Source organism: Primulina eburnea, chromosome 11, assembly GCF_022965805.1.
Source record: "Primulina eburnea isolate SZY01 chromosome 11, ASM2296580v1, whole genome shotgun sequence".
Classification (NCBI taxonomy): domain Eukaryota; kingdom Viridiplantae; phylum Streptophyta; class Magnoliopsida; order Lamiales; family Gesneriaceae; genus Primulina; species Primulina eburnea.
Window position 1 is genome coordinate 40,569,715 of NC_133111.1, and position 12,322 is coordinate 40,582,036.

General features: G+C 36.1%; 3 protein-coding genes across 5 annotated transcripts; 1 reads left to right on the forward strand and 2 right to left on the reverse strand.

Moving 5' to 3' along the window:
- Positions 1–445: 445 nt before the first annotated feature.
- On the reverse strand, positions 446–3,285 carry LOC140806069 (LEAF RUST 10 DISEASE-RESISTANCE LOCUS RECEPTOR-LIKE PROTEIN KINASE-like 1.2). Of its 3 annotated transcripts, none has more exons than XM_073162525.1 (4): positions 2,257–3,285; positions 1,994–2,028; positions 1,577–1,912; positions 446–1,497 (listed from the first exon to the last, which is right to left on the reverse strand). In XM_073162525.1, the coding sequence occupies exons 1-4, from the start codon at positions 3,063–3,065 to the stop codon at positions 614–616; spliced, it is 2,064 nt and encodes a 687-aa protein (XP_073018626.1). In that variant the 5' UTR covers positions 3,066–3,285; the 3' UTR covers positions 446–613. The 3 variants fall into 3 exon arrangements, with proteins under 3 accessions (XP_073018626.1, XP_073018625.1, XP_073018624.1); XM_073162524.1 differs by having other exon boundaries at positions 2,251–3,285; XM_073162523.1 differs by having other exon boundaries at positions 1,994–2,026; positions 2,243–3,284.
- Positions 3,286–3,748: 463 nt separating this feature from the next.
- Positions 3,749–6,390, reverse strand: LOC140806071 (putative glutamine amidotransferase GAT1_2.1). The gene is made up of 5 exons (XM_073162530.1): positions 6,172–6,390; positions 5,129–5,859; positions 4,821–5,027; positions 4,452–4,683; positions 3,749–4,155 (listed from the first exon to the last, which is right to left on the reverse strand). The coding sequence occupies exons 1-5, from the start codon at positions 6,257–6,259 to the stop codon at positions 3,977–3,979; spliced, it is 1,437 nt and encodes a 478-aa protein (XP_073018631.1). The 5' UTR covers positions 6,260–6,390; the 3' UTR covers positions 3,749–3,976.
- A 5,118-nt stretch (positions 6,391–11,508) lies between these two features.
- Positions 11,509–12,082, forward strand: LOC140804992 (non-specific lipid-transfer protein 2-like). The gene has a single exon (XM_073161170.1). It carries the CDS (start codon positions 11,565–11,567, stop codon positions 11,853–11,855), a length of 291 nt encoding a protein of 96 aa, XP_073017271.1. The 5' UTR covers positions 11,509–11,564; the 3' UTR covers positions 11,856–12,082.
- The last annotated feature ends 240 nt before the right edge of the window (positions 12,083–12,322 follow it).

Below are 12,322 nucleotides of genomic sequence, written 5' to 3' on the forward strand. Positions count from 1 at the left end.
ATAATATTTTTGCAATATAAGGTATACCTTTTTAAATTAAAACAAAATTGGTCAATTGTTCAAATTATATGATTTTTTGTCCATTTTATGTATTTAAATAAAAATAATAAGCAAAATATTAATTTACTTGATGATATAGAGTTGTACTAGGACGACTTGATAATAATATTATTTTATTTTTCACATAACACAAAATTGTATATTTGATTTATATTTATAATTAGTTTCAACCTAACAATGAATCGTAATTAATGATAATTAATGAACAAATAGTGAGTCTCATTTGAGATCGTCTCATGGATCTTAATATGTGAGACATGTCAACCCTACCCATATTCACAATAAAAAGTAATACTCTTAGCATAAAAAATAATATTTTTTCATGAATGACCCAAACAAGAGATCCGTCTCACAAATACCAAGTTTTTGTCATGAACAAATTAAGTAATCTAGCAGTTAATGTATCAGAAGCATTTAAATGTTCGAGCATACGACAATATAGTTCCTAATCAAGTATCGCAATATGTATTTGATAATACAAACACCAAGCAGATGAAACAATTGCTCACACACTAGAATCAGGTGTGCTACTGTTCCATTTGTTTAGGAAAAATTAATCTGGTGACACGGGGTGGTCGATGCCATCCTTGAGAAGCACTGTTTCATCATCGACCAATATGTCCACAATTTCGACCCTATCGACGTTCAACTCCTCATTCTGAATCCTTCTCAAAGATTCGAGCACGTCTCCCATCGAGGGCCTCATATCCCTCTCTTGTTGCAAGCACCGAAAAGCCAATTCTGAGACCACTGTGACCATCCTCCTCACCTTACTATTTGTATCGAATCCAAGACTTGTGTCCACCAACTCGTTCAAGTTACGGTTTTGAATCTTGTTGATAGCCATGTTGGCCAAGTTGATATCCTGCCGGTGTCTGTTGGTATCCACGGCTTGTAAAGAAGATATAAGCTCGATCAGCATGACTCCAAAGCTATAGACATCGCTTTTTTCATTAAGTTGGTAGCATTGGTAGTACTCAGGGTCGACATAGCCAGGTGTTCCTTGTGGGGCGGTGGACACGTGAGTTACATCAGCAGGGAACAATCTTGACAACCCGAAATCAGCAACTTTTACATTGAAATCGTTATCTAGAAGGACGTTGTTGGTTTTCACATCTCGATGAATGATGTCTGATCTGTGGAGATAAGCGAGTGCATCTGCAGTTTCAATAGCAATTTTCAACCGAATCTGCCAAGAAAGTAGCCCTGATTTGGAACGATTCCCATGCAGATGATCGGCCACTGTTCCATTCGGTATATATTCATAGACCAATAATAGGTCCCGACTTCGCTTCGACGTGCATCCATACAGCACCACAAGGTTTTGGTGCCGCAACTTAGTTAAAATCTCAACTTCGTTCATGAATTGATCGACACGCTTCACATTGTTCTCGTATAAACGTTTGACTGCAACAGCACGACCATCTGGTAGCTTCCCTGTTTAACAAAAAATGAGCTCTTATGTGAGATAAAGATAGGATAATTTCCATTTCACAAAAGGGATGTGTGTTTATACCATAATATACGGTACCGAAACCTCCATCTCCAAGTTCCCTGGAGGGATCAAAATTATCCGTGGCTTCTTCAAGTTCCGCATAGCTGAAGAGATACGCACCAAAGTACGTGCTGCCCCCTCGGAGTTCGGATTTTGATGTTGGATATGAAGGGATGCTTTTGATGAAACTTGTTGAACTTGGAGTTGAGAGACCCTTGCTTGACGGGGGAGTGCTGATTTCTTTGCTAATATTTTGGGCAGATTTGGCTGTGATACGGTTTTTTCTCTTCTGTTTATAGTGGAAAATTAACCATCCAACGATTATACCAGCAAGTGCTGCACCACCTAGAGGTGGACCTGGACAGCAATACAATATGATTCAAGACAAGTGCATGCCGTGACAGAAACGGAATTTGTTTTATTGAATGATAATCTTACCAATTTTCAATCCTGCGTCACTATTTCCTGAAACTGCAATTCCAAATTTTTTAGTTAATATGGTATGTGAGAGCATTCAAACCAGAAGAAATTGGTGATGATATAAACAAAAGAAACATAAAGAAATTAAGAATTGAACAATTATTGCTACCAAGGAAAATTGTTGTATCCACTTATTGATGAAGTTGTTTAGAGTTGTCTCCATATGGAACATGATCTTCCATAAAAATAAAAACAGAGTCCCCGTACCTTTTCCATTTCCATTTCCATTTCCAGAGCTATTGCAAGAAAGAGAATAAGTTCCATTACTGCAATAGCAAGCGAAAGATTCTGAGCCTTGATTAGACCCACACACTCCACCCGATTCCTCACAACGCTGGCAGTTGCTATTATTCGCCGACCACTGTATCCAAAACCCGCTTGACAGAGCATCTATTATAGCAACTATGGGAGAATATGCAGCTAAAGTGCTGGCCGCAATTTGGTTAACGGGAACGAAAATATTACTAGAACAACCTATAAAGCTTCTTAAAAAAACAGCTTGTTCAGTTGTCCAGACCATATTCCAGGGGTACGGCCCGCAGGAAAAGTTATTATACACCGGGATTTGCTCCTGAGGTTGAGGAGGAGGCGGAGGCTGAGACCCGATCATGGTGCATCCGTAGTTCAGAGTGATGTTCTGATCATTATAATTCGAAGAAAAACCGAAAAGATCCAAATTTAAGGTGGTGTTGCGGAGGGGGTCTGGGCAAATGCTGTTTCTTAAATCTTCTCTCGCTACTTGGAGGTTATAAGTATTGTTATCTATATTCAATACCCTATAGGATATTAAATTGATGGTGATCAGGGGAACGCCTGTCTGGCAGTCGAGTTCGAAGCCTGGATATCCGCAAGACACCGGCCGATCTTGTCCATAGAAGGGATATTTTATATCTTCGAGATTGGCGCATCGAAATGGCTGGCTGCACGTTTCATACGCATCGGGTTGACAGATACGGACCTGGATTTGTGACAGTACGAGAATTACAAGGATCCAGCAGAAGGATTCTTGGCTGAGTTTTGGGTTCATCATTTTCGCTGGTTTTTTGGTCGAAGGGAAGGGATCATGGCGAGAGTTTCACATCAGACAAAATTCGATAAAAAGATAGTTGGGTTGAATGCGTTGTTTGGTATAATAATGAAGTTGTCTTTAACGCTGTGTTTCGGAGACTGGGAATTGACAAACACTGCCATTTTGCTGTAGTTTTTCTACGGAATAGAAACTTCTGTTGAGTTAAAAAAAAAGGAGTGGCTGACTCATTCAAAGGAAAAAGCATTGTATATTATTTTAAAATTTGACTGAAATTTCATAAATCATAAAAGCTAGCAAGAGCAGAATTCTTGGTTTGGTCAAAATCCACCACCTCGCAATCGTTCTTGTTATTTCTATATGCCATTTAGAGACTCGATTTTTTTCTTTTCAGACTGGAAAGAAAAAGCCATTTCTACAATTAATTGGAAGTCAATGGCATTAATAGTGTTCATACTGTAAGATCACTTATAAACTTGGAATTCGTTGATATTTAACAACATACATATTATTTGGAAAGATGAATCGCCTGAGAATTATGTGATTTTTAACACAGTTTCTGAAGTTTGCTCTCCCCAAGGATATTGGAATTCACGACAACAGAGCAACTATATAATTTATCAGAGATTAATCAAAGTTGTTAGGTAGAAAGCCAACCACAAGACCAAAAGGAACTAACTTCCAAATTCAAAAAGGAGTGGGTACGTTATGATGTGGGAACTATGCAGTTGCATGGACGTCGAGCACCTAAAGGACCACCGTCCCCGTGTGCAAAAGGCAGGGAACAAAGCAACAAGCCAACAAACACGTATCAGTCTACCAGATCAAATGGAAGTTCAATTAACCCGCCACAAAACACGGCGTTGGTTGCGGGGTTCAACACAGACCTAGCTCGGGTTGCTGTTGAAGCATGATTACACGCATGACCAGAGTCCCATGGATGGTTCATGTATGAGCAAAATTTGGCAACAAAGCACTTCTGTAAGATGACTCACTAATAAAATGCTCAACTCGAGCTTGCTTTCAAAAGCTAATCCTCCATATGAGCTCGCACTTGAACACAAAATCTTTTGAAGCTTGAGTTTAGCCCAACCTAACAGTAGGAACATACTTCCATGAGTTTGTGGCTCAAACAGTCCCACTCCACCAATTGCTTCAACAATTTAATGTACTTGAACTCGTTGACTTTGATTTGATATTGATTTTGAGATAGGATCGTTCGGCGATGTACACATCCATGTATGATGAACTCAAATATCGAAATTTTTCCAAAACAATTAATAAGCCATTGGCACTCGGTGATTCTTACCACAATTCTTATGGATTGACAACACAAACCAAAAAAATTAAAGATTTCATACAGATAGATCAAGTTGTTAGATGACTAACAAAGGCCATGCTGTTTGATCTCCAAAGCCTCTGAACAAATCTTCCCCATCATACGATAGAAAGACAAGAGATCAAATAGCTGCTCCATAGACATTTTCCCCATCAAATTTCTTGCCAAATTCTCCTTTTCTTCTCTCAAATTCAGTCTCTCCAAGTAGAAAGATCCATTCCTTATTGTTGCACCAATCTGCTTTAATCTTGCCTCTTGTTGCAGACTCAAAGCCGTATTCACCTGCAAATAAAAAATTTCGCAGAAAAAGGTTAATCGTGTCAAAAATATGTTACAGAAACTACAAAGAAATATCACTCCAAGCTGTTTACGATGAGATTAGTCATGTAAATATGTATATAATAACAGGAATGTGATACCTCTAGAAACTCTGTTCCGGCCTTAAGGTCTGATTCTTTTATAAATTTCGTGCCATGGCCACATTTACTCATGTTTCTTGCAACTGAAAAGCTTTTAACTATAATCTTTCTGTTATTCTCCATTTCTCCATTAAGCTTCAACGACTTTGGGAAGCTTGTCGAACTAATGAGTCTTTTCTGATAGGCAACGGCTGCTCTTACAAATTCCTGAAACAATTCAAAGCATATTTTCATTACTTTGAAGACACACAAATGGACTATACATAAAACAGAGTTATATACATGTTGAATTTGCATCAAATAGTCACCTTATAGGCAAAAGGGCACCCGGGATAATCAAATTCATCGGAATCCAGCCTCCTCATCCTCTCTGGATGAAACTGAATCCCCATTATGAACTTTCCCTCTCCAGGATTATAAGCATCCTGATCGTAAAACCCTTCGATCAAACCGTCTGGTGCAAATGCCATCGGCACAAATCTTGAAGCCAATTTCTTGACCCCTTGATGATGATAACTATTAACCAAAACCCCCCTTTCTCCATCCTCAAAAGAATCACTAAACCATTGATCCAAAGGTGTATTCTCTACAATCGTAACCGGATGCCGATGCCCATCATAATTAGTATAATCCATGTGCACTATCCTCTGCTTTTCTGGAATATTTTTTGTCAATTCTTTTCCAATATCTCGATAAAGGGTACCCTCACAAGCCACATTTAGGATTTGGGAACCTCTGCATATTCCCAAATAAGGAATGTTTCTTTCTAAGCAAAGTTTTGCCAGTCTTAGTTCAATAGAGTCCTTCTCTTTGTCTATGGCAGTGTCACTGGCATGCAACCTGCGAATTTCTTCTAATTCCTCTGCTGACAAATTCGAAGTTTCGGATTCGTACTGGGACGGATCAATGTCTTCCCCTTCGCAAAGAAGAACTCCATGAATCGGCTCGAAGCTCTCTAGCAACATATGAATTCCGGGTACCCGTGGAACTATAACCGGCACCGCACCATAATTTACAATCAGATCGAGATGATATTCACCTGCAATTCATTTGAAAAATTATTCGAAACACCCTATAAATCATGAACTTTTCTGAAATTGGCAGATTAATCCTTTCTCAATCATATACATCAATTTGACAAATTTTCAACAAAAAAATCAAATAAACCTCACAAGAAAGCTACTTCCCAGATCAGAAACTCATACACACAGCACTTGCTTTGAAATTCATGTTCTTTTTTAACCCTTTTGCATGAAATCTCGAAGTTGATGAATTTAATTAAATACTATAACACATTACCAGAACAAAAGAAACAGAACCAAAAAACACGACGATATAAAATGTTTCGTACCTACGAAATCCACAAACTTGTTCTTGCGAACGCAACGCCTGGAAACAATAAGAACACGAGGCAAGACTACGGAGAGATCAGCGGCCATTCAAAATCCCACAAATTCTAATTAACAGTTGCAAAATTTCAGAAAGAAATTTCTTCTTTTTCTGAAAGATTTCTTGTTTTTCTGAAAGATTTCTTGTATACGAGACTGGATTTTCTACGTTGTAAACTGGATGATGCAGGTCTAGGCGCCGCGTACGATTATATATAATCTCGGAAATAAAATAAGAATTTTCTTTTATTAAAATAATATAGTTTTTAACTAGGGTTGGCAAGTACATAAAATACAAATATAATAATGTTGCCCACGTGTTTATTTCGATTCATGCATGATTCCACGTCGGATAGACTGTCAGACTTGAGGTATCTGCTGACCTGGCAGGTTTAAGTTTTTAGAAGAATTTATCTAAAAAGGTTATATTTGGGAAAAATCTTATTAATTACAATCTGGTGGAGGTCTTATCCAGTTATGGCTTTGCTTGCATGAATTTGGACAGTTTCTCTATTTTGATTGGTTTTATTTAGTTGGCAAAATTGAATTTTTATTGGGTTTTTATAATATATACAAATATAAATTTTGTTTTGGTCTTTAGATTTCTAAAACCACATTGGCCATATAATTTTGAGTGAGTCTCATGTGAGACCGTCTCATGGGTCATAATCTGTGAGACGGGTCAACCCTACCCATATTAATAATAAAAAGTAATACTCTTAGCATAAAAAGTAATACTTTTTCATGGGTGACCCAAATAAGAGACCCGTCTCACAAATACGACATGTGAGACCGTCTCACACAAATTTTTGCCTATAATTTTTGAATCGAGCATAATCAAAACCTATCATAAAGAAAATTCTGATTCTCAAATTTAAAACTTGATTTTATGCAAAAATTAACCAGTAATTACATCAAAGATAATTCAATTGGAATTATGGCAAATTTAAAGATCAGGCCAACAATATCCCCCAGAAAAATTCAAATTAATTATTGAAGTAACTATAGTATACAAAGGAAATTAAAATAACATTAATAAATTAAAAAATAAAAAACTTACAAGCTTTTATATTAGGCAAAAACTTGTGTAAGACGGTCTCACATATCGTATTTTGTGAGACAAATCTTTTATTTGGGTCGTCCATGAAAAATTATCACTTTTTATGCTAGGAGTATTACTTTTTATTGTGAATATCGATAGGGTTGACCCGTCTCATAGATAAAGATTCGTTAGTATTATACATCTAAATGAACTCAAGACCGTAACCAGTTGGGTGAAGTGACATAACATTTCTTTTTAAGAGAGAAATGATTTCAACTCACAGAGAAAGAAAAGCGAAAAATCTCTCGGATTTGAATATATTTTAAGATATGATATCTATATTGTGTACTATACTAGAAATAAATTGCCTAATTTAGCTTAGATGATTTTTCTACCTTACATGTTTGAGTGATATTTTTTGGTAATCAAGTTTTATTTCGATTTATAAATAAGGCAATTTCATTTGTGGCCCATATTGAAATATAAGACATTTTTATTTTGTGGCTCATTTTGAATTATTGGTATCCTAAAAAAATCAGCAAAAACACCTGTTGGATTCTACTTGGTTACAATTTTATGTTTATATAATTTAATTTAATATAGACCTCGTAATATAGATATTATTGCACCATTGAGACTGGAACCCAATTACCCAACATCAGTCGACAATTTCTATCATCCATAGAAGTCGTGTTCAATCAAAGACAAAATTCAACTTGAGTTTATTCCAAATTTGTTGACAAGTTTGGGATTGTTAGAATCGGAAACTGTTTAATTTGGACCACTTATTTCAATATTTGATTTTTTTTTTTTGTTTCATTTCTTTTTCTGAAATAGGTATTTTTTTTACGCTTAATGATAAATATGTTTTTTTTATTATGGTGGTGTGCTGCTAAAGGTAAACTCTTAAAGATGATGAAAAATCAGAAACATTATTCTGCTTATAAAAATCAGAATCAATATTCATCTTAAAGAAAAACAGAACACAAATCTAAATAAAAATATTAGTAGACCGAACTAAAAATTAAGCAATATAGAACCAGTAGAAATAGTCAGACGGGTAGGTCTCTAGTGAGACGGATCTGACGAATCTTTATCTGTGAGACGGGTCAACCCTACTGATATTCACAATAAAAAGTAATACTCTTAGCATAAAAAGTAATATTTTTTTATGGATGACCCAAATAAGAGATCCGTTTCACAAAATACGACCCGTGAGACCGTGTCACACAAGTTTTTGCCTAGCCAGAAAGATAGTCTTGTATGATAATCTGTTAGACTATATTCTAGTGACATCCGTTTTAGTTTGTATTATCTATCAGATGATGTTCCTATTTGTTGGGTGCAATAATTGTCCCTGCTTGGTAGAGCGATCGACCCGTGGTGCTTGAGTTGTTGTGCGGTTTAAAAGATTTGAGTTGCACCATTACCACTAGTTATAGCTATTGGTAAAGCGGTAAGCACTCGGTCCTACACTATTTATTGTAGTCGATCTGAACAATAATGCATCTTATATAAATCCATTAAATGAACAGTCCATATAACTTATTGATCACTCCATTTTGAATACAAAAACAAATAACAAGATTATTCTTGGATGCAAGTACTCATAACGGAAAAAATAGTCATTATCATTCGAACGTTGATAATGGTTTATAAAAAGCTTCATAATCACGTTCACATATACTGACTTTTTGTAAAATTGCGAAATCACTAACACCTTCTGGCTTATCATATTGAAAGTCTACAAAACCAGTACACGTTTTAAAGTTCTATCAGATTCAGAAGATCATCGGTGCTATTATTTCTTTCATTCTATTCACCCACTGAAAAACGTGAAGTATTTGTAATATGTAGAAAGTGTCTTTCCCATAATTAATATTCAGTAATTGTTGAGATTTAATACTAAGAGTTTCAGTAGGCAATGACAAGTTTTACTGAAGTGGGCTTACACAAATGTGTACTGATCAAAGTCTTTTAGAGATGCCTTATGGAAATAAAAGTAAAAAGACGTAGAAGAGTTTTATCATTCGAACTCCCAGAAACATATATTGTGTTATTTTACCTTTTACAGATTTAAGTTTCATCAAGTGATGTAGACTGTTCCGCACTTTTAAAATAAATCATCAATATAAAAGGTTTGAAGCATGTATTTTACATCAATCAAATTATTAATAGTGGGTACTTGTTAGTCGCCAACATCTATTAAACATTTTTTTGGAACAATTTATTATAAGTTATAACTAACTATGACTAATGTTAGAGAAAAGGTGAACAAAATGAAAATGTGATTGTCTCACATTGGAAGCTTAGAGAAAGTTACTCCTCCTTATAAGTTTTAATGTGAACTAAGGGTTTGGGCCCCAAGGGGTACCAAAGTTTTTAGAAGATGGGAGACGCTACTAGGCTAGGTCTCGGTGAATTAAACGTGCGCCCACCCGGCCCGGCGCGGGGAGGTGTGTTGTGGTGTTTGACCAATATTAATCTTTCTGGACCAAAATTATTTGAAGGAATAAATTTTGTTGGTGTCCGAACAGAAGCTGGTGCGCCCTTGTGCGTGTTCATGCGCGGATGCGCGCATTCCTGTGCACGCGAACAGAAGGCAACGCGCGGCCGCGCATGATGTCGTGCAGCTGCGCGCGCCACACTGTGATTATCAGTGTGCGCAGACAGAATAGGGCGCACGGTCGCGTCATTTCTTGCACGGGTGCGCGTGCCTTGCTGTGCGGAAGAAGAACAAGGCGTCCTTTCACCGAAACAAAACAACTACTCATCAAAGGTTGCACATTTGTACGAAAAATTGTGTTCATTCAAGATAATCTTTGATGCTCTATATATATCTCTTACCTGCATTCATCTACATACTTTGGTTGCATCAAATTCCTTCTCCATCTTGCTGCAGATTTTCGTTCATACACACTTGAAAGATCTTGCATTTCTTTGTTGTCGAAATCTAGAGTTTGTTGTGCTACTACTCTAGATAGGAGTCGTCGTATCTTAGGGACGATTGCCATTAACATTAATTCATCTTATATGAACGTTCCAAATTCGAACCTACATCTAGAGTTTCAGACTCAGTTGTAACAATCGTTTTCTTCGGGCTAAAAATATACCACTTATAACTTAGTATTTGATAAGTTTTAAAATATGTTAAGATTTTTAAATAATTTCAAATATTACATAGATCAACATTGACGAAAAACACGTAAGTCAATTTTTCTTCAAAGTAAATGATCCAACAAACTTAGCCCTCATATAATCGTTGATTTTTTATTCACCGATCTCGTTTAGGAAAGCACGATGCAAACTTCCATCGAGTCGTAATTTTTTTGGGTGTGATTTCATGTTGTGCCTTCCACTCATCGGATTCTGAAAGGAATGCGATTATAAGGTTAGGGTTGGTGCATCATTTAATTCGGGAGAGAATTTGACATGACAACTTCTTCCGTTCTCAACGCCAGAGTAACAGCAAAAACAATGTGAAAATTGAGTGATACAGAGGAAAGTAATTATAGATGACAAAAATTTGTGTGAGATGGTCTCACAAGTCGTATTTTGTGAGACGTATCTCTTATTTAGGTCATTCATAAAAAAATATTGTTTTTTATACTAAGAATACTACTTTTTATTGTGAATAGCGGTAGGGTTGATCACATATCTCACATATAAAGATTAGTCACGAAAGACCTACTCGTTATAAATTATCTTATGTTTTCAGTATTTTTTTATTTTATTTTTAAGTTAAATGGAATTTAAATTAAAAAGTAATAATTTTGGTGATAATGCAGAATCACACATTTTCACGTAATAAAGGAGTAAAATTGTCTTTATTATGGCCTCGAACAGTGTAATGTTATCTACGAATCCAAATTCCTTGCATGCCTGCTACATTTTTGTTTGATACAAATTCGGGGATAATTAAGATGGGATGTGTAGACACTTGGGACCATGTTACAACGTATTTTGACATTTGTAATTGTAATATTTTTTAGATTCTAATTTTTAAATTGTGGCGATCTGATTCTATTGCAAATTAATATTAGAAAAAACATACAAAGGTACTGAAAAGCTAGCAGTGTTTATAAAACGTTTAAATATGATTAATAAAAATTATAATAAATTAAAACATTTTTTGCAAGCTTAATTTCATTCTAAACTGATTTAATCTAAGTGTGATTTACAAAGGCAGTGATTTTCGCAGATACGTGGGGGACCCTTTTCTTGCCTTCCGGACTCCTATAAATTCCAAGCACTATTCTTCACTCAAAACACAAATTCTCCTTCCACATAGCATAGTCTTTAATTTGTCCAAATATGAAGAAGGGTTTCACTGGTGTCGCATTCTGGTGCTTGGTAGTGGCGGCGGTCCTGCTGTCGGAGGCACATGAGACAGCGGCGGTGACATGCAACCCCATGGAGTTGAGCCCTTGCATGTCGGCAATAACGGGGTCAAGCGCTCCGTCGTCTGCGTGCTGCGCCAAGCTGAAGGAGCAGCAGCCATGTTTTTGCCAGTACATGAAGAACCCGATGCTCAGACCGTATGTTGACTCGCCCAATGCCAAGAAAATAGCAGAAACCTGCGGCGTCGCCACCCCCACATGCTAGAAATCTGCGAGACAATATCGATCGGCTCAAGAAATAAAATATCAGAATTCCCTTCTGTTCATCGTGCATGTTTAATTTATTTCGATCGTCATAGTATTTTCCGTTCGAATTTCTTGTATTTCGAGTTTTCGATATCTCGAAACTCGTGAGTGATGAAAAGAAAAAAAGAAAATAATTGTTGTGTTTTTAACGTAATTTTATGCATCGATGGAAGGATAATTTTGCCATCCCTCTGTTCGCATCTGTATTTTTTTGTGTTTTTGCTCAAGGAAAAATACTACTTAGAAGTTAGAACATGGATATGTTTCTGAAAATTTCTCTCTTCACGATAACCAAAAAACATTCTTAATTAACAAACCACCGATTCTTCAAGAAAAGAAATTGAAAGATTTAAAATTTTCATGGTTATAATTATAAAAAAATAAAGTATTTTGTAAATAAAGTATTTTGTGGGTGATAATTGATAT